Consider the following 27,156-nt stretch of genomic DNA (forward strand, 5'->3'; position numbering starts at 1 on the left):
CTGTAAGAAAGTTACTTCTGATGGGTAACGAAGATCCTGAAGAATTTCTAAGGTTTATGGAGAGTCTTAGAAATCCCCTCAACTATGAAGAATCCACATCATCAGAGGAGGAAGAATAGGAGGTATATCCAAGGATTTTTTTCAGGGCATGTGACTTTTCTGAAGTGAACCCCTATTACAATGAGGTCGGTGACTACATAGGTCTAGATAAGGGAAAAGCAAAAGCTGATGCTGCTGAAAAAGCTAGTGATGTGGAGGAAGATAACAACAACAAGAAGGATCCATGAAATTCTTAAAGTTTATCATGCTTCACTTGGTTTAGAAACTTAGATTGTGGTTTGAAATATTACATTATGTTTGTTTTGAACTCTTGGATTGTGGTTTTAGACTTGTTAAACTTATGTTAATTTTCAGTTTCAGTTGCTTTAGAACTTATTCTTTTTTGGGCAGTTTTAGACAATATTAGAGTTTTACTGAGTCGTCATGGTGTTTAAACTCAACCTTGCCGACCATACGAGACTTTATATTCCACAATGCTGTCAGGGAGTGGTGTTCGGCATGGTTTGAAATCTCGACCTTGACGACGTCAATGTTAGTTGCACTTTTTAGGTACAAAGTACAACCCATTGAATGCTCAACGGCTAGAAATTTCAAAATCAAGATATTAGGTGTGTTGTTATTATAAAAGCATTCTCAACTTCATCTTCAACCTTGCATAAAGAATGGAAGTTTCAAGTGCAACACAACCAAATATTTGTAGTCTTTATACACTAAGTGGTCATTTTGCAAATGATTATCCCTTTGAAGGAAGCAAATGCACTATTGAAGGTTGTAAGGGATTCTTATTTCTCATGAAAGCTGCAGTAGGAGATGTATATCATCCGTATGCTTCAAAATGCACTTGGTGTGGGTTTTTCTATTGGATAGATGAGCGCCTAGCTCCGTATGAAGATGAAGTTGCTAAAATCAACCTTCTACCATGCACAGATCCATGTTGAGACGGTAAGATGAAGCTAATTACCTCTCCTAAGAAATTGTTTACCGGAAAAAGATACTATCTATGTCCCAAATGTGTTAGGGTTAAGTTTTTAATGTTTGTATGCTTTGATTAAGGTTTGTATGCTCTAATTAAATTTTTAAGGTTTGCATTCGATGTAAAGTCGGCATTGTACTAAATTAAAAGTGTGACGGCTGCTTAACAGTCGACACTTAACAGTTTACAAACCTTGCCGGTGAATATATAGTCGGCAGGTTTCTCCTAATACACCCTGCCGACTATGATGTATGAGAACATCCAGAAACAAGTTTTTTTTCTTCTGTTATGATCGGCATGGTTATCCACACAAACCCTGCCGACCACAGAAATGTCGGCAACCTGACGAAACCAAGACCCTGCCGACCCTGTGTTGGTCGGCACTGTAGGAGGAAAAAAATCTTGTCGACCGTCCAAGGCCTTTTTTCCTGTGCTTTCATGCAGTGCAGCCGGCAGCTTGACGAATTTATAACATGCCGACCCTGTGACGGTCAGCGGGGTCGTGTGACAAATACAATGCCGACCAGAGTATACACAAAAAAAACCACATCCATTTCATTCATTTTTAGTACGCCAAAGTACATTACACAAAACACGAATGCGATTACTAAAGTACTCCAAAAATATTCCCTATTCCCTAATCATAATCACTCATCACTCAAATCTATGGGAGGGAGTTCATTCAAATCTATTGAACCTCCTTTAGTCAAATCTATGGGACATTCCCTAGACTCATCTAAAACATTCCAAAGGTCCATGTTGTCCTCATAAAGTTTCACCCATTCCTTGCCCTTGTTGTTTATGAACTTCTCCCAAAAACTAAACCAAAAAAGAGGAGGTAACGGACATTCCTTGTTGAGTTTTAGACCAATAAAATGATTTTTATCCGCCAAAGCCATAACAATTCTTCTATGTTTGAGTTTCTCCACACAAACCACATGTTTCGGTGCAAATGCTATAGATAGTCCTTTACTAAAAACATGTACCACGCATGACCACGTATCCGCCAATATATGGCCACACTCCGGCATTCTCATCCAATGCTCCCATTTGATCGGTGCATTTCCCTCCGGGCCTTTAACACTAGTAAGCAATTCTTGAAAAGTCGCTTCTTTGTCCTCCATTGAACCTTCTAGCATCATTGAGATATGAAACTCCTTGTCTTTTTCTAGTTGGGCGGCCATCTTCTTTCTTATGTATTGGCATTGGGTGAGATTCTCCTCGACCGCTCCATTTAGGTATCCCAATTGTTGCGAGACAATGTGAAACCCACAATTTCCATCCTTTGGGGCGTCGTCGGTACCAATAACGAACTCTTGAATAATTTGATGGAGTTGTACGCGATACTCTTGCAATACCGGTTGTACTACCTTCCTTGGACGACCTCTTTTCTTCGCAACATCCCCTTGGCTTGCTTGACTCTGAAGAGGTAGAGTGCCATTTGGATCCAAGTTTGAGACCGTTGATGTAGTCGAATCCTTCCTTGGCCGACCTCTTTTCTTTCCAATAAATTCCACACTTGCTTGACTCTCAATAAGTGGAGTGCTATTTGGATTCAAGTTTGAAACCGTTGGTGTAGTTGTTTCTTTCCTCGGACGACCTCTTTTCTTTTTAGTCGGCTCCTCATTATATTGCGCCTCGGTATAAACATGTCCGGATGGATCTCATTTTGTTCTCAAATACTCTTTAATTTGTTCCCTTTCTTCCGCCCTCGTCTTTGTGGTGGTGGTCTACCACAAGGATCTTGTTTCGCCGGTTCTTGAAGTTCTTCTATAAAAGGGTAAACAATCGGCATCAACTTGTGCTTCATAGTTTATTTGTCCAACCTATTCAACTTGGGGTACTTGTCGAGGATTATTCTCCCAAGTTCCATGTCGCCAAACTCTTCACCGGGATCTTCTCTTGGAGCCGGTTTGAAAGATAGTTGCTTCCAATAAGGATCGATATCTTCAAGAGGAATGAGAGTTTTATACCTACCAAGCATATGACGACATGGAAGTCCGGTAGCCTTCATTATCCTACACTTACAAGGAGTGCTCGAGTCATCATACTTTTGATACAACTTGAGATGTTTCATCATGAAATGTATTGCCCAATGCAAGACGTTTCTATGTATACCAACAAGCAACCAATCATCCTCCTTAAACTCCTTCAACTTACGAAAGCTACTTTCTTGGAATTGCTTTTTTATCTTGTCGATATCATTATTAGTGTACTCATGGATAGTATGTTGCACCGTCACAATACCATTTTGACTTGTGAAAAGTAGACCTTTTAGTCTCCCATGAGATTGCTCTACCATACTTGTGGATTCAAGTTTGAAATGTTTATAGTCGTAAGTAAAAGCATACACAAACCTCTCTTTGTGTGACCTCAACCATTGTTTCTTGCAATATTCCACTACTTTGGGGTAATTAGTCCCCCACTCATCCTCGAACTCCTTCAAGTTTATCTCATATCTTGCAACACTCATCGACCAAACCACCTTATCCCACGCTTTCATGAATAACCCAAACTTGATCTCACCTTCTTTCCATTCTTCATCTTATTTCTTTTTCTCTTTCTCCCTCTCCTCTTTAGTTAGTTTACTAAGACGTTCATCTTCCTCCTTTTCATGTTTAGTGCCTTTCTTTGCCTTTGGCTTTTGGATATGATTCCTACAATTCTTTCTAAGATTGCATTGTATATGTTTCATACCCCGGCTATGGGTTGTCCCACTTGTTAAGGGCAGACCGAATGCTTTTTAGTAAAAATAGTAATACTAGACGTGTGAGTGGCATGTGCCGGTACTTGAGGTTGTTTTCCCTTATAATCTTTAATCTTCTGTAATTGCATTTTCATGAAAGAATAATAACCAAAATTGCTTTTCTCTCCCAAACTTCTGTTTTCCCCGGTCTAATTTCTATCCTTAGAGATTCTGAGTTGTTTTTGTGCTAATTTGTAGTGTAGATCACTACAATTGGTATCAGAGCACTCGATTCTGAGTGACCCGACTATCATGGTAAACAACAAACTCGAGTTAGAGAATTTGGATAAGTAATTAGATGCTGTTCTTCAGGATGAAGAAATAGTAGCAAAGGCTTTGAAGAATAACCCCTCTCCTGTGATTTTATCCAGATGCAAGGAAATTTTAGCAGCAGAGATCAAGACCCTACTATTATTGGAGTATAGGATGTATGTGGGTGAATCTGCTGATGAGAATTGAAAATCTGATTCTGCTGAAAGTTTCGAATTAATTGGATCTGTGTTGAAGGAAGTGACGCTAATGGAGAAAGAAATCGATCAAAAACTGGAAGAAACTCTTATTGATTCGATTTCAGTAAAAGATTTCATTCATAATTCTTCAACTACTACAGCAACAGAAGATGGTAATTATCGATCTATACCTAAAATTGATTACTCTGATGATGTTGATGGAGCCAGTGCTATGAATTCAATTCTGAATTACAAGGCGAGGTCAAAATTTCTGGATTATCAAGAAGGTAAACCTTTCATTCCTAGTACTAGTTTTGTGGTGGATTTTCTAAGTAAAAGCGCTGCATCTCATGAGGTGAATTATTTCAATACCTCAAATCTGAATTATAATGATGAACCTCAGCAGTTTGAAGAATTGAAGTTTATTGATGAAGATAACATAATTTTGATTTACTCCTGTATATGATACTTCATCTAGTTTGTGGTATACTCGACTAATATTTGATCGAGGAAGAAGTTTTGATGAATATGTTTTAATGAATAAATACACTAATGATCTTGTTTATAAGCTGATTCTAAAACTTGGCTATGGTGTAGAACTGTTGTTTGTTGATTTGAATGCATTTTTATTTGTTAAAGATGGTGACAGTTATAATGGTAGGAAGTTGTTTGTGAAAATGTTACAACGAGGTGGTATCACCATTTATAGATATGGTCGAAGGTTGTTTGATCCTGGTAAAGATCTTGACTTATTTAGAAGTGAAAATTCTGTCTGTAAGCTAACTCTGGAACGTGTGTACTGTTTTGATCTCTTATTCGATCACTCGAATGTGTTATTGTTTGTTAAAAGTGATGATTATTGATATGCTAGCAAGCTGTTTAATGAAAGGAAACAACAAGACAACATTTTCTGGATTGTTTCGAATTGTTTGATACTTCATATAACAATAAGAATTGAGCATATTATCGCACAGGATATGCTTGATCAAAGGCTGGGTGGAGATATCAGTTTTCTAACTCAAATGAGACAACTTCAGAAAGGTTTTGTTGCAGCAAATTCAAATTCAGGTCAGAAACGACTGAACTGCACAAGCATGACTATTGGTGGATTATTTCATATGTGGGAAACAGGTGGAAAATGTTTCTGTGATTGCCTAGTTCTTTCTAGAACGCTATTTGATCAAGGGAAGTTGTTTGAATCTACCAAGAGGTATTCTTATTACAATAGAAGCAGCTCTAATTTCAGTTTCTGCATACTTAATTCTGGCGTGATTGCTCTTAATGGGTTGAATTTAATGCTTCAATGGAATGCAACTTTTGTATATGAACTGATTATGGAGCTGGAATACTGTGTAGATCATATGTTTACAGATTCCAATATGTTTGAGTTTGTTAAAAATGGGGACAAGCTTGTTACCAGCAGGCTTCTTGAGGAAATGCCACAGCAGGATATTGATCTCTGCACTGTCCCGAGACTTCATGTGACTCATCTCTCCTTAAAGCTTTAGAATCGATTGTATGAGAAGATAAAATCCATGAGAGGGAAATACTTGTGTTACTATTACGGTGAGGTAGCCCATGTTGTTCAAAACTAAGGAGAATGAGAAGATAATGCATGACAGTATGATATGGAGGTTTAATAGAGCTACAAACTGTTGTGGATTCTTTACAGGACAACCTAACTGTTTCCTTCATTGTGTAATGTTGTTCCAAGCATTCTATGTACCATCTGGAGAACCTAGCTGTATGGGTGGTGATGATGGATGGATTGTTGGTTGGAAGGAATTCTGTGAATGGAGAGTGGGAATCCAGTACAGCTTCAGGGCTAATGGATTTGTTTGTAGTGATATACTTGGTACAAAAGAGGGTTGAATTAACGGGGTATGTACACAATATTGTGAGTGCTTCGTTGGCTATGAAAGGGACATGATCAATCTTCTTATCCACAAGTAACTTGTTCAGTGGGGAAATGGAAAGTGCATATTGGGTCAGTCAGAAAAACTTCAGGTTGAAGGTAATCATGTCCATTTCAGGTCCATGTATTGTTGATGCTGAGAGCTGGAATAGGTTGAGTTCTGTTTTAGGTTTAACCACAGGTCACTCCCTCCTTTACAACAACATAATTATGAGGGCTTCATACTATAAACTTGAGTTTGGGAAGATTATTGTTGTTAACCTTGGGAAATTATTCTGGTTGGTGGGAGGTAGTGTTGACAAGAATATGGAAGTGGTTATTTGGATATTCAATATACTACAACTGCAATTGCAGGATCTTTTAGCTCGCAAGCAACCCTATCAGGTACTGAAGCTCTCCACATATAATGGCACAACACCTCGAGGAAAAGAACAGGCTGTCAACTCCATGGATTCTGCTGGAAGGGTATTTGATCGAGGAAGATTGTTTGGAATGCTTGGGGATAAAATGGTGAATTTGAGCAGTGAAGAAGATGTTATTCTCTTGAAACACAAACAGGGATTCTCTCATGCTACAGAAGTCATGTACATTGAGTTGCTGAGGGTTGATGTGAATAAGCATGAACATCAAGATGTACTGCACATTCTGGGGAATGACAGGGGGTATGTGTTGGTTGTCAGTGAGTTACGCAATGACAGTAGTTATGAATTGATTCCCATGGATATTATTCAAGTGTTTAACTGTGGTAAGAGAATAACGTAAGAGTTGTTGGAAATGTTTAAAGTTGTTTGTTTTTGCACTCAACTAGTAGTTGCAGCTTCAAAGTTAGCTCAATTATGCAGTCTCACTAAAGCTAGGGGAGATATTGGTGAAGAAGATTGTATTACGAATTTACAACTAAAGGATGGTATGCTTAGTGAAAAAGAGGTCAGATGTAGGGATTCAGGGCAGTGGGATGTCAACAATGTGGTGAATGAGCCTGGCCATACATTAAGGATCCAGTTATATGTAATCTTGCTCTCTTCAGACCTAGGGTTTGCTAGTCAGCACTGGCAGGTGGTTTTCTTTAACTTAATGAAATGCGCGACGCTTATGGCAAGTTCAACTCGTAATTCAGTTATAATACTTACCATCAGAGTTATTGTGTACAAGATCAACAGTGGATGTGCTACTCACTATTTGCGACTGCAACTCTATATGCAAGTTAACGTTCATTCCCCAGCGGGTAATAGAGGTACAATTGTTGTGCGGAAAGGTACTTATACAGTTATTTGGAATGAAAATTTTGAAGTTGTTCAGCGCTGCCATGGGACCATAGCCAAAAGTGTTATTGCTGCAAGTGGTGCTCTTGTTAGTACCCACCATGCCGTAAATTATGATTACACTGAGTCTGTTTCCCTTGGAGTATTAAGCACAGTAAACTTAATTGCAGTGATAACTTCTGAAGATGGAGCATTAACTACTTTTGAGGAACGACTACAACCAAGTTTGATTCATACAGTTCAGATGAATGGTTTCATATTTTCATGGTTCTGGGTGTTGAAGCTTGTGAAGTTAACATTTCCTACGATATTCGAGATGAAGCTGCAAGTCTGCGATATGCGCGCTCTTCATTGGTGTATCTCATTTCATATCCTTGAGGACAAGGATAATTTGAAGCAGTGGGATTTGTCATACCCCGGCTATGGGCTGTCCCACTTGTTAAGGGAAGACCGAATGCTTTTTAGTAAAAATAGTAATACTAGGCGTGTGAGTGGCATGTGCCGGTACTTGAGGTTGTTTTCCCTTATAAGCTTCAATCTTCTGTAATTGCATTTTCATGAAAGAATAATAACCAAAATTGCTTTTCTCTCCCAAACTTCTGTGCTCCTCAGTCTAATCTCTATCCTTAGAGATTCTGAGTTGTTTTTGTGTTAATTTGTAGTGTAGATCACTACAATATGCCAAGTACAAAGAAAATTTTGTGCATTTGGAAAAACTATCCTCACGGCGTTAATTATTGCTTGCTCATTGTCGGTCACTATAACCCAGGGAGTCTCGTCTTCGTGGTAGAGAAGCTTCAAAGTTTCCAATGCCCAAATATATCTATCATCCTTCTCATGATCCATAAAACACCATGCCACCATGAACGATTGCTTATCTGAGGTTTGTCCAACAATGTTCAACAAAGGCATGTTGTACCTATTCATCTTATAAGTACAATCCATGAACAAAACTTGGTAAAAGCAACGCGCCAATTGAATCATATTAGGATGCGCAAGAAAAATACGATCCACCTTCCCATCCGATGACTCATGGTGTCTCACCGTGTGTAATTGTATTTGTGTACTAATCATTGTGATTCTTCCATCACCTTTATTTCATCCCATTCAATTCTTTTGATAGTTGCCTTGGCCGCATAAATTGTAGACAATGAAGAGAGGTTATTCTTGTCATACCTCTTGAACTTACTAAGGAGCTTGCTTGATTTAATTCCCCAGCTTGTTCTTACTTGTTCGAACTCGTGCGGTTTCAACTTTGCAACTTGACAGTGCCCAACAAGAGTTTCCGGATCTTTATGGTTATGCCAACCAACATCAACTCTATTCATTCTCCACACGTTATCGGTTTCTTTGTTCCTCCAAAATATAATCTTGAATGGGCATCCACACTTCTTTGACTTCGTCTTGTACACCCTAGTCGTCTTCTTATCATGCACATAACCCTTTCTCTTGTGACTTGCATCTGGCGAACCATAACACTCGCATACCATTTCAAACCGCGTATCTTTTTGTTGGGTATTTTTCACTAGAACACACATCTTCTCTTTTGCTTTCTCAACAATCCAATTGACCGCATCGTTTTTTTCCTCCCATTCCAAATCATTAGTGTAATGTGCGGAAGTATCGGGACCCCTAATATTGTGAGCTTGAGGCTGATCCGTCATCGGTACCAATGCAACAATATACAAAACATCAAAAGTTAGTTGATATGTATTACCAAAGTCGGCATGGTCGACATATAAAATTGTACCGACTACAAAGTACCCGGCATGGTAGAAAAATCCAACAGTGCCGACCGAGATATGGTTGGCATGGTTTACATATCCACTACAATGCCGGCGTAAGCATTTTCAAATCACGACTCCTGTGCAAAAAAATTAAAAGTCTGCATGGTTCAAATTTTTTACCTTGCCGACTCGGGTACTGCTCATGAAAAGTCGGCATATTGTTCAAATATAAACTACGCCTGCGCTTAAGGTCGACATGATCGACAAGCGTCGACCTTGCCGACCCAGGGAAGCAAAAGTGCAAAAAAAAACCCAAAATCGATCATTTACATGGAAAAATCACAATCTTCACCACGTAGGTTGTCAACCTGATTACTTGCAGCTCCATTCTCTTCTTCTGGGTCATTGGATTCTACGTTTGGCTCAAGATATTCATCACTTCCATAGCCATCTTGAGTTTGAGGAAAATAAAAGTGAGGATCATGCATGTAATCCATTTGATCATGATTTGGTAGGTCATCATACAAGTACTCATCTGTAGGAGGAAAGTTAGAAGACTCCCCCACTTAAAAATCAGGATTAGAATCACTCATATCACAAATTTCTCAAAAACCCTAAAACCTCCAAAACCTCCTCTCATACTCTTTCCTATTCTCAATTACTTCCAAACCCACTCATATAAATCAACTAACTAATCTAACTAATTTAATTAATCTAATCATTTCAATTAAATTAGTGTTAATCATTGCAGGGGCAATTTTGCCATTTAGAAAGTACAAGGATAAGGGGTGGCTTCTTTTACTTCATAATGACCTAGCTTTTGTCTCATTAGGTATACCCCAATTAATTTGGGTATACCCCAATCAAGTTAGGTTTTCCATTCAGTGATAATAACAATAAAAATATTAAGCAAATTGCTATATTCTGGTTCGATTCTTTGAATCATAACCTTTTGAGCTTGAATCTGCTGACCGTTGAATAAGAAACATATCTTTTCTTATCACATATTTTATTTCTACTTCAACATTTTATAAAAATAATCCGTTGGGTCATCTGCATCCAATCTGTCGGGATATTGGATCGAATACGAATGTCAAAATTGAAATCCGCCATATATTGAATTGGATGTGGGAAAAGCCACATCAACCTAAAGCATGCTCACCCCTGCATTTCATGGGAAAATGAAAAATGATATGCAACATTTTGCCTTTCGTTGCTTTCTTAGATTTAGCATATATCAGCCAGCTAATGCATGATTTATAAGGGCTGATACCAGTCCTACTAAGGGAGATATCATTCCATATAAGACAAAATGATCTGAACGTTTCCGGCCGTTGGATCGATCGAATGGTATCCCTTAGTAGGACTGGTATCAACCCTTATAAATCATGCACTGGTGAGCCATATCTCTCTCAGTACAGCGTTTGAAGTTGAACACTTCAAGCTAGGTAGAAGGACAAAATACGGGAATTTCAACAACATGCTATTCTTTTCATCAAACATAAATAAGTTATAGTAATTGTTTTTAGTAAGACCAAAAGAGTTGTTGCCCGCGGAAATATACGGAAGAAGGAATAACTCACAAATTTTTCACCTGCAATCTATTCACCACAAAAAAAAGAAAGCCTTAAGTGCCTCCTGCCTTCACCCACCATTAGCCTATTCCACACTCAGAACTGCAGGTGAAAATGGGGAATAGGAGGCACTCGATGCGAAATGTTCCTCAAAATGTAAGCCATAAAAGAAAATGGAAACAAAAAAAGAAAAAAAGGAAAAAAAAAACTTTACTCAGATGCATCCAGTGGCAATTGAAGTGAAGTGGTTGAAGTGTTTACAGAAGAGACAGCTTGTTGTTTTGGTTCTTCGGATGTTTCGGCATCCATGCACTGATGTTTGATACTTGTGGTGTCAGTTTCTTCATTCTGGTCAGAAAGTGATATTGAAGATTTGGAGGGAGATTTCTCTTCTGAGCCAGCCAATGTTGAGATTCTCTTGCAAGAAAAGGTAGGATCTGGTATGGAAAGAGCGGGTATGCCCAAGTTGTAGTTATGTAAACCTGTTAATGGGTGATCGTATTTGCATGATAAACCGAACTTACAGATTCCATAGAGACTGTAAAAGGTACATATAGCTTGACCCTGCAGCAATAAAGAACAACCATCAAAAGTGAACATCAAGAATGTAACAAATGGGTTAAGATAATAAGGAGTTTGAGATTTTACAGGTCTCAGTGGCAATCCGTATGGACTCAATGTACTAGTTGCCAAAGGAGCTGTCCTCTCTCTTGGATGATGATATTTGCAAGTGGGACCGAATTTGCAGGTTCCAGTCTTCATGTAGTATTGGCATTCTGGTTGGTCAGGTCTCTCAGGGAATTGGGGCTCAGGAGTCTGCAACATGTGCACTTGCCCATTGATACCCAATTCGCCTTGGTGTTTACTGCTGTAGATAAAATTGGATCCGAGAACATTGGTTGATGACACAGGGTTTGCAGTTCCCTGTTGGTTGATGAAGACAATAATTAGACAAAAAAACTGATGGTTGTACTTATTCGCAATCCATGCTCCAGTAGCTGATTCAACGTGTGTCACAGCCATGTGCCTGCTAAGTTGCTTGCAAGGTTTGACATTGTTCAAGTCTAAATATAACCTAAGGAAACTGATTACCATGGTACCTTAAAGTAGTTTCTTGGTACTGTCGAAATAAGTAGGAATATGGGAATAATCAAACAATATGTTCTATCTAACGATCAATAAGAAACAACTATTCTTAGGCAAACCCTATGAAGAGCTCTACGACTGAATGCCATTAACTCTTAGTAGAGCCTAGGGTCGATACCAACGTTTTCTGTTGTTAAAAGGATAAGTGGAGCTAAAGAATGTATGAGAATAATCATCAACAAGAAGGTCAAAGTACTATTCCATCTTTCTTGAATTAAACTATCAACGAAGTGAGTAATAACTCTTATAATGAGGCAACCTATTAGAATTTTTTTTCTATCCTAATTTTCCAAGGTTCCTCAGCTGAAACAAAAATTGAAATGCATAATTGAAACAATCCTATATTACCGTCATACTGCATTCAAAACCATGATAACCTTTCTCCATTTATAATCCTTTTTCTATTTTAGGAAGAAATTCTCATGCTCCTAAATGGGTAAAACTGAAATCTTCTATTGCATGGATAGCCTACATAGTGAGTTTTTCCATCTTGATTGAAATCTTGTGGGCAGATGGCCATTCGTATTTAAAATGTCAAACCTCGCTTCTTATTCTAATTTTATTATCTTGGAAAGGGACTCATGACTACCGTGCAATATCACATCCATTTCTCAACCTCCTTTCTCCTTTCTAACAGCTTCCACTTTGCTAACCTCAATAACTGTTATATCAAGTCCATTTTGTAGAAACCTCACCTGAATTCTCTTATGCTCATGCATAAAGGAGCCAGCAAATTATAGGGACAGGAATAGATGAACAATGACCTTTCATTTAAGTGCATGAAGTTATCAGCATCTTCATGATGGCAGTTCTTCATACTTCAACTACTGGTTGACCAAGAAAGAACCATGGAGTTTGGACTGTAAGAAAAATAGGGAAGTCGCGAGCTAGGAGAACTAGGAGAAGTAATGGAATCCAAGGTGAACGCTGTGTAATAAAGATGTGCAATTAGTATGAAAGCTTTTGTTCTAATCTATGATGCCCGAAACGTCTTCAAGCAAATAGCATTCTGAAACTTGATATAATATAATAAAAGTCAAGTGTATAGGGCATGCAAACATGAAAACCGCAAAGGCTTAAAAAGATATTTTGCTCCAGAACAAAACAATCTGACACTACTTCTGATGGGAACCGACACCAGATCTCTAAAGTTTCATGTGTGATATGTTATAGTGACTTACTCATAATAATTCAGACAACCTATATATCCTATCAACCTCCAGAAATAGTTTTACTTTGTGACTGAAATGCCTAAGAAAGAATAAAAAACAACAAGCCTATCTATGGAAGAAGTTCGCATAAAGACAGACAATCTTACAGCAACAATCTCAACTTATAAGAAAGTCAGATCTAAATAAAGAAAATATAAGAAAGCATAAAGATGATACTAGACGTTGAAGTCAATATTTTATTTTAATTTAAGAGATTAGCTACTAACACTGTAAGTATTCCAGCCTTGTGGTGCAGTTATAATGCCTTGAGAAGAAGAAAGAACAACAGGCATGTAGGCTTGAGGACCTTGCATACGATGACCAGATAAATATGGAGTTGTTGGTAAAGTCCATGCTGGAATTCCACCAACATATGGTAAACCCGATAATGGAGGTGCTACTGATGAGCCTGTGGATCCAAAAGAGGCATTTCCAGTTATAGGTGGCAGAGATCCAACAGCAGCAGGCTGTGGATGATTGAACTTGCAGGCGAACCCATATTTACAAACCCCAGTTCGCATGTAATGTGGACATGGTTTTTCTTCCTATTTAACAACAGTATTACACAAGCATGTCATACTGATTAATTTGAAACGGGAAAGTAAATTCAAAGTTGTTCAGCATCAAGACCCAATCGAATTGGACTACAAAGCAGGTCCGGAAAATAGAAGTAGGCACCTGACGAATAGGCAATCCCAACATGTTTAGTTGGATTTGTCTTGCATCATCTTTGTCTTGTGGGTGATTGTATTTACATGTCACTCCAAATCTACAAGTTCCAGTCTTGAGAAAATACTATAAAGATGAGCAAACATATAAAAGCCAGTCAGAAAGATTATCTTTACCAAGCTTTTACCAAATTTACAAGTAAATGGTGTTTAACCTCCAAAGATACACCCTGTATAATAACCACCACCTAATTAGCCTGGATGGCTCTAAATGGATGCCGTATCTATATCAGGATAAACCAATCTGGTAAATATGCAGATAGTCATGAAACCGAGTGTGGACTATTAGTAGATACTTCAAGTATACTGGTAGCAAATTTCATTCTTCAAGATGATCTCTACAGGAAATAAGTACCTGGCAATCTGGTAGTCCATCTCTTTCCGGAAGTTCCCCTCTGTACTGAGCAACCTGTAACAAAAGAACAGCTAGTTCAAGTTACTGTTAGAAAGATCCACAGAGTTCCAATAACAAACTAACTTAATGCTAGCATTAGACAACCATATGCTAGCATTTCCAATTCACATCTAAATTTGGATTGTACTTGAATAGAATGGGAAATGAAAATGTTTTTGTTACCTGTCCTGGATAAGAAGAAGGATGATTAAAGCGACAATTGTTCCCATAACCACATAATCCTGTTCTTATATAATAAATACAATCAGGTTCACCTGGCCGATCGGGATAAAGACTTGAATTTGCAACAACACCACCATTTTGTGCCTGAATTTTCAATCGCCACATTGCTTCTGAATACAATAAAAACAAAGTAAGCGCATAAGAACACTAACAAAATTGAATGCAATCAAAAACTAGAAAAAGAGAGAGTGAATTACCTTGAAGATTATCAGGAGAGGCATTAATCTTAACCTTCCAACTATCAGGCATCGTGATGATTCTAAGTTATTTCAATCAAAAATTTACATCCACTATATTACAACAACACGTTACTCCTCCTCAACAAACCAAAAAATTCATCGCCAAATTTTTTCTCAAACTCCAAACAAAATTCAATCTAATATTGAACTTTAGTCACCGATCTTTAGACCGATCATCAAATGCTATAAAATACAGGCCTAGTAAAAAAAAATCAATGAAATTACAAAAGAAAATAACAAATGGAATCAAAGAATGAAAAAAAGATCAATCCTAATATTCGATCTTTTTTTGATGTATCAAATCTACAAAATAACAAATCGGATGATTCTTGTTGATCTTTTTTTTTATTCCTTATGTTCTTGATTCGTGTGAAATAGGTTAAAAAAGCTTCGGGACTTTGTTCTTCTGTACATTGATTTGGGAGAGAGAAAGTGGGGGAATGGAAATGAAATTGTTTTTTTAATTAATATTAATAGGAAAAATTGGATTTCAAAAAGAAAAGAGAAATCGTGAAATCGTCGTTAATTATTGCGCGCGAAAGTGGTCACACTTGACACACGTAAAACTTATTTCGTACGTGAACGAGTTATTTTTGTATCGCTTAACAGTTGTTTTACGTCAACTGGTCATTAACAAATACAGTGGACTTCTGTGTAAAGTCTCCTTTACGGTTCTAACCAATGGAGTCGATGGTTCTCCTCCAAATGACCCAAAATGAGCTTCTGGTCCTGATGGGTTGCACGTGAAGGTTATCGTCAAATGTTAGGAGTTTTATGAAGACCGACATCATGAAAGTGGTTAAATTTTTTCAAGATACTGGTCTCTTGTAGCGCGTTTGTATGCCAGAAGCATAAGTCAAAAGAAAAAACATTTTAATTTTTTTATTTCTAGAAGTCATTTTGAAATTGTGTACCCAAACTAACTTTTACTTTTTTGCTTTTAGAAGTGCAAAAATCAACTTCTAGGTACGTATCCAAACACCCGAAATATGTTTTCTTTACTATCAACTTCAAAAGTTTGATAGTAACCTACACTCAAAATGAGCGTAGCCAATTTTTAGCTTTTCATTCAATACCCTAATCAATACAACTAAGCTTCTTTAAATAGGTATGAGAAACCATAACAATTAGTATCATCCAGTGGTTTTTTCTTCTCTTGAGAATTGACTGGCGATCTTACGATTAAAGATGTTAGATATCTTGAAAGAATCCCTCTGCAAGGCACAAGAGAGAATGAAATTGTTTGCGGATAAGACAAGAACTGATAGGACATTTGAGGTGGGTGATCATGTTTACTTAAAGCTGAAACCATATTGTCAGTCATCCACAGCAGTAAGACGAAATTTCAAATTCTCAGCTCGTTATTATGGACCCTTCACTATTTTGGGTAAGATAGGCCATGTGGCCTACAAGCTGGATCTACCTATCCATTCCAAGATCCAACCTGTCTTACATGTGTCTCAATTGAAGAAAACGAAAGGTGCTTCTGCTACGACGATACCTACTCTTCCACTAGTTGATGATGAAGGAGAGATAGTCTTCCTGCTTGTCGCTGCTTTGGATTTTAGATAACTAACTCGTAGGGGTACCTTAGTTTCTCAAGTTCTTATCCAATTGTCTCATACTATACCTACTGACGTTACTTGGGAGGATGTGGCAAACATATAATCCCATTTTCCAAATTTTCTGCTTTGGGGACAAACCTGATCTCAACAAGGGGGTATTGTCATGTCCGGATGGTGGACCTTATCAATAAGCACGGGTGGGATGGCTGGACAGTTAATTCAGTTGCTTAGGATTCAAGTTTTACGTTAATGAGTCGTTAAACTCGGTTTTAGTGTAAGCAGTTACTAGTATTTGACGGATCTATCCTCCCACGTATATGGCTACGAGTAGCCAAGGAGTTATTTTTAGGGTTTTTCGTACCTATTTTAAGAAGTTGAGTTGTATTGTTTAGGGTATTGAATGAAAACCTAAGAATTGGCTGCGCTCATTTTGAGTGTAGAGTTACTATCAAACTTCTTCTCTCTCTGTACTAACTCAGTTCATAACAACCTCTTAGACTGGAGGTTAAAATTTATGTTTATCTCTTTCTTGCCTAAGAAAATGGTGGTGGAAGAAATTAATGACTTGCGTCCTATTGTTTTATATGATACAGTCTTTAAAGCTATTTCGAAGGTGCTAGCCGAAACAATTGAAAATGTTGGTGCCAAAGCTCATTTATTCCCCTTAGTATGCCTTTATTAACGGTCGTCAGATTTTGGATAGTATTTTAATCGCAAATGAATGTATTGACTCGAGATTGAAATCTAGAAAGCCTGGCTTGGTATGTAAAATTGATTTTAGAAAAGCTTTCAACAGTGATAAATGGTCTTTCCCTAATGAAATTTTGTGTCAAATGGGTTTGATCAAATCTGGCGACGATGGATCAGTGGTTTTATACAAAAAATTCCTTTCTCAGTTTTGGTTACTGAGAGTTCTTGTGGAAAATTCATTAGTGTGAAAGGTTTACGCCAAGGAGATCCACTTTCCCTTTCATTTTCATGTTTATATAGAAGGTTCATATAATGTCATGCTTTCTAATTGTATGGTGGATGGCAAGTTAGGAGGCTTCAATGTTAAAGAGTGTAGTACCACCATTATTCACCTACAGTTTGCGGATGATACTTTGGTGTTCATAGACGTTGAGTTGCGACAAGTCAGATTTCTAAAGTATGTGTTCTATTTTTTGAGTTTTTTTCTGGCTTAAGCATCAATTTTGCCTTTTTGTTTTTTGAGAGGTAAACAACTTAGATATTATGGTTGTTGCTTTGGGTGTAGTTGTGAAGTTTTTCCTTCCATTTATCTTGGTGCCCCTCTCGGCGAACATGCTCTTTCCAGTTCAAAATGGGATAGTATGGTCGAGATATGCAAATCTAGGCTAACTACATGGAAAAGAAGCTCCCTTTCTAAGGATATCAAGCTTACTTTAATTAAAATCGTACTTCTAAGCCATATGTTATTTATCTCTCTTAATGGCTCCTTTTTCAATGATTGAAAAGATAAAAAAAAATACAAGATTTTCTTTGGCATATTCGGCGGAGAATACATTTTTTCATTGGGTCAGGTGAACTAGGTTGTGCAAACCTTTGGATAAAGGGGGTGAAAAAGCGGGGGTCTCACAACACCACCCAATATTTCGATTAACAATCTTTATGGACCAACTCTGAAACACTTACTAGAGAATCAACTAGACAGTCAGACTCAATCTAGATAAAAGTATCTCAAGGATTTAATCTCTCTCTCTTTTTTTGATTCACTCAAGCTAATAGAAATCAACGAGTCTATAACCAAACACAAGGAATAACTTGGACGGTACTAAAGACCAATGTCCAAGGATCAATCAATATCAATCAACAATCAAAGGTCGGATTTCCAATTGATTGATTCAAATGCACAACCTGTATTATTTCTATTATATAATCAAATATAAAGTGGAAAGGAAATAACACAGACACCAGAAGTTTTGTTAACGAGGAAACCGCAAATGCAGAAAAATTCCGGGACCTAGTCCAGATTGAATATACACTGTATTAAGCCGCTACAGATACTAGCCTACTCCAAGCTAACTTCGGATTGGACTATAGTTGAACCCCAATTAGTCTCTCACTGATCCAAGGTACAGTTGTACTCCCTACGCCTCTGATCCCAGCAGGATACTGCGCACTTGATTCCCTTAGCTGATCTCACCCACAACTAAGAGTTGCTACGACCCAAAATCGCAGGCTTTAACAATAAACAAATCTGTCTCACACAGACAAGTCTATCAAAGGATCAATCTGTCTACCACAGAAAAACCCTAAAAAAATTTGTTCCGTCTTTTGATAATAATCAAGGTGAACAGGAATCAATTGATAATCCGGTCTTATATTCCCGAAGAAGAACCTAGATTAATCAATCACCTCACAACAATCTTAATCGTATGGTAGCGAGACAAGATGTCATGGAATCACAAACGATGAGACGAAGGTGTTTGTGATTACTTTTTATATCTTTCCTATCGGTGAACTCTCACGATCTCAAGCCAATCGATATGATTGTACTGTTACGATAGAAGATGCAAGATCAGATCAGACAACTACAATCAAAGTAGTATCGGTGTGGCTTCACAATCCCAATGAAGTCTTTAAGCCGTTAACCTGGTTTTAGAAGAAGAAAACCCAAGGTTAAAGGAGAATCGACTCTAGCAGAGAAACTATTATCACACAGACGTGTGGGGATTAGTTTTCTCAATGCTAAATGTCTCCTTTATATAGCCTTTCAAATCAGGGTTTTGCCTTAGTTACAAAGTAATCAATATTCACCGTTAGATGAAAACCTTATTTAGATTCAAGCTAATATTTCTCAACCGTTAGATCGAAAACTTAGCTTGTCATACACAAATGATTGTACGCTTCTAGGTTTGTTAACCGCACCCAAACGTGTACATTGTTGGTTCAACAATATTCTACCCAAATAGGTTAACCATATGAGCGCTTCATACCAACCATGTTCTTCTTCAGCATAACTAGTTCAATTGACTCAAATGAACTAGTTAAGAGAGTTGTTCAATTGCAAGGAAATCTTATGTAACTACACAAGACACAATTGAAGCAAAGATGATTTGATTCACTCGAATCGGTTCATGAACTTTAATAGCCACGGTTTGCAAATGCATTCCTTAGTCTTTAAAGATTAAGTTCAGAAATCATCTTTAGATATATAACCTTCTCAAGTTCGCAGACTAGGTTCGTGAACTTAAGACACCGGATAGAGTTTACAAACTCCAGCAGAAATTCTCGGGTTCGAGAACTACGCCGGTTTGCGGACTGGGTTCACGGACTTGGCTCACGCAAGTAGTTTGTCAACTCCAGCAGAAATTCTCGGGTTTGAGAACTTCGGAAGTTCGCGGACTGAGTTTGCGAACTTGGCACTTGCCATACTTCCGGTCCTCTTGATCAACAAAGTTCGAAAACTTCGGTTCAAGGAATCCATTGGTTATGTAATCTAAACTCTCATTACAGTCATTGAAACATTCTTAGAGGACGTTATATAATTGCTACACTATTTCTCATCAAAGCAATTTTCAAAGTGATTGAAACATTCATGACTTTCGTCATTAGGTAAAGATAAACTTGGTCGAAGCGAAAATCTTACAACACATATTTCGAGATATAGATAGGCGAGGTATACTCGGCTCGAAATACCAAATGTGTATGATCTAGTCTATATATATAGCATACGACTTTTGTCTCAAAGAGTAGGAGATAGAATAGATAGACTTTTGAGTGACACATAAGTTCAAGTCTCCACATACCTTTTTGTCGAGAAGTTCCACCGGTTCCTTGAGTATATCTTCTACTTGTATGATGAATCGCCATGAAGTCCTTGAGCTCAACTACACTTACTTCCTAGTCCGAGACTTAGCTATAAGAGACTAGAAATCAAGACTTATAGTTTTGATCACTAACATTGAAAAACATGCTTGAGATAGCAACGCATGAGAGTTTAACCTAGCAGTTCTCTAACAGAGGGGCTCGGCATCCGCAACATCAAAACCATGAATAGAGTTTTTCTCAAGAAATGGTGGTAGAGGTTAGGAAGAGAAAAAAAAATCTCTTTGGGCTAAAATTACCTTGGAAAAGTATGGCTGCACTGATTTAAGTTGGAAAAATAATACTCATTCTACTGCATATGGTGTTGGCGTGTGGAGATCATCTCGAAAATGGCTGACGACTTCTTCAAAAATACTCAATTCAAGGTTGGTAAAGTGAATAAATTGTGTCTTTGGGAATAAAAATGGTGCCCTCATTGGAAGTACGATATTATGAGAAGGCATTTGTATGACAACGAAATTACGGAGCTAACTTCTCTTCTCAGCATCCTCGATAATTTGGTATTATATCCTGAAGTCGAAGATGAGCTTGTTTGGATGGGTGAGAAAAGTGGGTCTTGAAAAAGCGTGGGTATAAAAAACACACCCAATATTTTGTTTATGCAATCTGTATGGACTAACTGCAATATAATTCCAAGAGAATCAACTAGACAGTCAGACTCAATCAAGGAAAATATATCCAAGAGTTATATCTCTGTTTCTCAATATAATCAACAAATCAAACTGATAAAAATCCGCGAGCCTGATTATTATGAGAAACAACTTGAACGGTACCAAAGATCAATGTTCAAGTGTTAATCAATTTCATTCAACAACCAAAGGTTGGATTTACCAATTGATTGAACTACGCACAACCTGTGATATTTCAATTATATAAACAAATATAATGCGGAAAAGAAATAACAGAGGCACCAGAAGTTTTGTTAACGAGGAAACTCCAAATGCAGAAAAACCCTGGGACCTAGTCCATATTTGAACACCACACTGTATTAAGCCGCTACAGACTCTAGCCTACTACAAGTTAATTTCGGACTGGAATGTAGTTGAGTCCTAACCAATCTCACACTGATTAAGGTACAGTTGTAGATGGGGAAAAACGATTTGCTGGTTTTTCAGGGAATTGAAGAGACGAGCGTGTTGTCGAGACTCCTCAACCGAGCAAACTGTTTAACCTCACACAGATACACTGCAAAGGGAGTGCTTAGATTCGAAATATCAATCTGTAGGACTCCGGCCTAAACCAAGTCAATGTCCGTTCCAGAATCAATTCAGTCGCAAAGAGGGAGATGGGTTGATCTGTAGGAGGGAAGTTGTCATGTCCCATGTCTTATAGGGAACCCATGTATAAGGGCACCCTGGGTGTAGTTAATATTATTAGTATGTGGCTGGCACATGTGCCATTCTATTGCTCTAATATGTATCGAGTTTGTATTCCTGTTTCAGTTAGTGAATATAATTATTGTCTTGAGTTTATCTCTTCCACCTCTCTGAGGTTAGTTTTATCCCAATCTCTACAGCATAGATCCTGTAGGATTGAACCCTGATCATCCTATTGTAGTGTAGGTCACTACAGAAGCTGAGAATTGTGTGGGATCAATGATGATCAAAGATTGTGGATGTGTTGAATGTTTCTGCAAGTTTCCTGTGAACTGATGAGTTCGAATAAGTTTTGGGAGATTGACGAATTCGTGAGAGTAATTGCTCGATAAATTCTGTGTAGACGAATGTTGTCCTCTCAATCATGGATTCAGAGACTTAATTATTTATATTGTCAGAATAGTAAAACCTTGATCCCTGTAAGTGTTACGGTTTCTTGAGTGAAAGAGTGGGAAGTGGGAAATCGTGGTGAAACCAGTTCCAGGTCGTGCGGATACTTGATTAACCGTCCACCCACTACTTTGCTAAATCCTTCAACCGTTTTTACGACTTACTCACATTTCTCATCATGGATGAATCCACGTGCCGTAGGCCGCCAGATCAAAACCCTAATTGATATCCCCCCATGTGACGTGATTGATGTCTCACGAATCGTGGAGTCTGCACGAAAAACATGTATTTTATTAGTCAGTTGTTGACTGATTAGACAATGAGTCTAAGTTTTGTTGAATCGAGCATGAGTGATCGAATGCTCGATGATTCATGGATTGAACATGTTAGACGTTCTTAGATATTGCTCGTCCGAGCAAATATTGTAAATTCGACCAACTGAGCATCTGAATATCGATAGTTGGATCAATACTTGAGCAACTGAGCAAGTATTGCTCAGTTCGACGAATTACTGAATATTGATAGTTAGATTAATATTCGAGTAACTGAGCAAGTATTGCTCAATTCGACGAATTACTGATATTGGTAGTTGGATCAATATTCGAGTAACTGAGCAAGTATTGATCAATTTGAAGAATTACTGATAAATTACTGAATATTGATAGTTGAATCAATATTCGAGTAACTGAGCAAGTATTGCTCAATTCGACGAATTTTTATTTAGTGACGTGACCCAATAAAATATTAATTAAAATATTGGTAGACTACCGAATATTATATAATTAATCCATATGTTGATTGTTGGATCAACATAAATTTATTAGTGTTTGAACTTGCTTAGAATGATGATTTTGTGGAGCGTTTGTTCAAAACCCTAATTTTTGATCAATTGTTCGTCAATTGATGAATTGTTGAAAATAGGTCATGAGTGAGGGAGGGACCGACCACATGGAATGAGGGAGTCCATGTGGCGCCCAAGCGCTCGAGTGAGCGTGCACCAGGTCCTTTGTTGGCCAGTTGGTGAAAGAATGATGATTAAATGTCGGTTTCATCATTTATTGAAATAGTGATCGATTGTGCATTAGGTGATAAAACCTAATTATGGAAAAGTGAGGGACCGACCAAGTGGGCATAAAACCGGCCCTTGGTGGTCGTGGGACCAGCGGATGGTCGTTTGAGCAAATTCCAAGTTGGTTGGAAAGAGTTTGGACCCAATATGAGCAATTGAGCAAATTAGGTCAAAATTATAAGAATGTGTGGGACCGGCTCCTTACAATCCTTAGGGCCTTCCTTGGTCGGTCAAGGAAGCATGCCCGTGTCACCATAATGTCCGTGTCTCAGTCCTGAGAGTTTCGGCATTTTCTGATGTGCGTTTGAGCAATATTTTGAATTTTCAGAAGAGTTCGATCTTTGACTGAAATTCTTGATTTTGCTCGAATGAGCAAGTAGAACTTTGCTCGTTTGATCAAAATCTGGAAAATATTAAAATAATGATATTTTAATATTTGGCGTGAGTAGCCTAGTCGGTCATGTGACCATTTGAATTTTTGGCTTTTTTATGGTTTGAGCAATATTTAAGAAAACATGAAGAAACCATGATTTTTGCTCAAACTGGGGAGTTTCATGAGATGAGGGAAATAATAATTATGAAAGACTAGGGATTGTAAGGTGTGGGACTGGCCACGGCTAGGGCATGGCCGGCCGTCCAGGTAACCCGGTCCCATGACACCTTTCCCTATTTTTATTATTTTTCATAAAACCGTGAAAATATGGAGAAACCATGAGTTTTGCTCAAACAAGGAAAGTTACTAGAATGAAGGAGTTTTCATGAGTTCATGAAAATAATAAAATAAGGAAAAAAAATGGAAGAAACATGGGGACCGGCCGCAGCTAGGGCATGGCCGGCCGGTGGGCCCGCTCCCTGAGCGCCTCTTCATTATTTTAATATTATTATTTTCTCTCTCCTGTTTTGTGTAGGATTCCTCATTTGTCCATATTTTCGAATGCTCGTTCGTGCATTTGGGTGCTCGTTCGTGCATCATTGTTGAGCACACTTGCACCACTTTATTGGGGCTTTCTCGGCGATGGTCCAAATTCCCGGTTATTGAGTGTTTATTACTAATATTTATGAAATTTAGTGGATAATGGTTCATGAAACTGAGTAATAAAAGTGAGTAGTTATTTATTATCAATCCATAAGATCAGCTGTGGATTCGATTATGGATTCGGAATAATAAAATGAGCATTACCATCGCATAGGATCGTGGATTCGACTACAGAATCAGAGTAATAAAATTGTTTATTATCGTTCCATGAGATCAGCCGTGGATTCGATCATGAAGTCGAACTAATGAGATTATCTATTACCATTCCATGAGATCAGCCGTGGATTCGATCATGAAATCGGAGTAATGAGATAAAATAGATTATCTTCTAGGAATTCAGTGGTGAATGTCACGGTAGAATTAATCTATTGCAGAAGGAATATTAGTCATTTAAAGCGTCATACCCGTTCTGAAAGGTGCATAGTCAGGAAACAGCGAATGTTACCGATATCCTGAAGGCATTTTTCCCTCTCAACAACCATGTATGGAGAACCGCCTAGATCTATACACGGCCCCTCTACATAGTCAGGGAACAGTGAGTGTCACCGACGTCCTGAAGGCGTTAATGTTCTCAATCTTACGGAGAACCGCCCAATCGTTCTTCTATGTAGAGGGGGGTCTCTCTATGTAGTCAGGGAACAATGAGTGTCACCGAAGTCCTGAAGGCGTTAAGTCCTCAATCATACGAAGAACCGCCCAATTAGTTTATTCTACATAGAGGGCATGATGAAATGCGAGGCATCGAACACTCATCTAGTGGAGGCCTTTCGAGAAACATATTCATCATGGCTCGTAAAATATGAATCGTCACATGCGTTCCTGAAGCCGTGCCAGAAACATGTAATATCATGATTTTACGATTTTGACATTTGTTGAAAATCCACCATCAACATCAAGTCCCCTGTTTAGTGAGGGACAATCATGTTCAGCAGTAAGCATTAGATGGTGATTTTCAGTCAACGAGATCAGTGGTTGAACTTGGTCATACAAAGGTATTCTCAGAATCCTCGATTTTCTCTAATGGTGTCATGTACGAGCAAATATACAGATAAGGACCCTGATAATATGATAGAGTGTGATTTCGTGAGTGTGGAGAGATGAAGCACCGCTGATTTGGTCGGTCGAAAGTCCAGTTTTGATCAGCTTAGCGTTTGCAGGCCCAGGCCCAAAAGAAGATATCTTTGTTTTAGGAATAGGCGTTCGTTAGTTAGTTTAAGAAACAAACAATGATCCCTAACATAAGAGAGATTTTTTTTAAAAAAAAATATGTGAAGTTTCACAAAATGTAATAAACTCTCGTTTCAAAGGTGGATGCTCGTACAAGAGAAAAATGTTTTTTTTAATAGACGCGCGTCTGTTAGTAGTCCATGAGCTTTCATGAAAAAATTTATTTTCGATATGTGATCTTTCATAAATTTTTGAAAATATACTCACTTCAAAGACAGATGCTCACGTGAGGGAGCCAAATATATATATATATATATATATATGTTTTTCTACGTGAGTTTTACGTTAAAATATATTTTTTGTAAAATCAATGTTTTGATTTTGAACAATTGTTGAAAGTGGACAATTATACATGGTGAAATAATGTTTGCATATGAGTTTTCACAATTGTAGAATGGACATCTATCCAATTTTTGAAAACCAGTGAATGTTCACACAGTAAAGTTTACATGGGTTGTTCGCGGTTTTATGAAAATAAAGTCATGATTTTGAATAATGAATTTTGCTTGTCTTTGCAGGTTTGAAGGAACGAGCAAGTTTTTCGAAATTCTGATATTATAATCACTACAGCTAGTGAAATTGTAAATAGGTAAGAGTTGGATTGTTACCATTTTTGTAGATGTTGATGTGAACATCTTTATTCCATGATTCATTGTTTTGTTGAATCTCGCGCTTTGTATGAATGATGTGCTAAAGTAGAAATGTTATGCATCTGTCACAGCCACTTTGCAAGAATGAATGACTCCCATGATGGCACTTCCAGAGATGATGTTTCCAGAGATGACATCTCTACGGATGCAACTTCAAGAAATGGTATTTTTGAGACTTCTGAGTGGGTGAGAGATCCTTCATACTGAGTTGTACTCCTGGTTACTTAGTATGAGTAATACATGGAGATTTCTTCGTGGAAGAACCTCCTACTGTTGAGATGGTCTCTGCTCGGCCGAGATTAAATATCCATAGGACGGTCATGCTGTGATACCTCATGTCGATGTGGATTACTCAGAAATAACAGTAAGTCTTCGGGGTGGAGAATCCAGAAGTAAGGATTATACTATGATACCGAACATTGTCAAGTCCCCAGTTGTTTCTTTAGTGAGTTGTTACCGTTCCCTACACCATGACTTTTTCTTGTCCGTACAATTAGGATCATGAAACCAATGTTTGTTACTTCGTCTCAGAACGTTTCCCCATCGAGCCTTGACGGTCTTCAATTCACTACTGCTGAACAAACAGTCTCAGAATCGAGCGTTGAAGAAGAAGTTGATGTAAGTACCTCTTCGTATAATCGTTCATAGCACTCCTTGAAGGAAACATTCATAATTGTTGTTGATGCATCCAAGAGGAGATTTCATGGATGAATAAAGTATTTACAATGCTCATTCTTCCTTAGAAAATGTGAGGCGGAGAATTCTCAAAACCCAGGACTGAATGAAGGAAATAATGCTACTAATGGTGATTCCGGCAATATTGATCCTACGAATGGCTTAGAGACCCCTCAAGTAAGTATTCCTCCCGTAATTTCTTCATAGAAGTATAAAATTGCTGACATGTAAATTAATGAATGATAATCCATACGAATATATGAGAAATTTTTCGAAATACGTCAGCAGAAAAATCCAGACTTCATCCTTTCAGTAAAAACGCTGTAGAATCTTCGTCCGATTTCGGATTTTCGCGATCTACCCATTTTTTTCGTGCCCGGGAAATTTACAAGCTTTAACAAAGAAGATTTTTGAGTTTCGAGCATGTTTAGTGGCCGAAATAGGCGAAACAGTAAACTTCCAGGAGACTTCCAGAAATTTTTCAGCTGGCATGTAGCCAAATGTTTTGGCCACATATCTTTGCTCGTTTCTCCAATTGTTGTGAATTTTGGATATGTTGTATAGGACATCCATACTAAGATAATGGTATATGATCCATCCCTAGATTCTTCACCAATTTCTCCCAGCTCATTTCTTTGTGCAGGACAGTGTA

General features: G+C 37.9%; 1 protein-coding gene across 1 annotated transcript; it reads right to left on the reverse strand.

The window, feature by feature from the left end:
* Positions 1-10,632: 10,632 nt before the first annotated feature.
* Positions 10,633-15,108, reverse strand: LOC113319081 (zinc finger CCCH domain-containing protein ZFN-like). The gene is made up of 7 exons (XM_026567374.1): positions 14,626-15,108; positions 14,369-14,538; positions 14,147-14,200; positions 13,742-13,858; positions 13,291-13,608; positions 11,355-11,630; positions 10,633-11,270 (listed from the first exon to the last, which is right to left on the reverse strand). The coding sequence occupies exons 1-7, from the start codon at positions 14,675-14,677 to the stop codon at positions 10,917-10,919; spliced, it is 1,341 nt and encodes a 446-aa protein (XP_026423159.1). The 5' UTR covers positions 14,678-15,108; the 3' UTR covers positions 10,633-10,916.
* Between the last annotated feature and the right edge of the window lie 12,048 nt (positions 15,109-27,156).

The sequence above is a fragment of the Papaver somniferum genome, chromosome 10 (assembly GCF_003573695.1).
Source record: "Papaver somniferum cultivar HN1 chromosome 10, ASM357369v1, whole genome shotgun sequence".
In the NCBI taxonomy this organism is placed as follows: domain Eukaryota; kingdom Viridiplantae; phylum Streptophyta; class Magnoliopsida; order Ranunculales; family Papaveraceae; genus Papaver; species Papaver somniferum.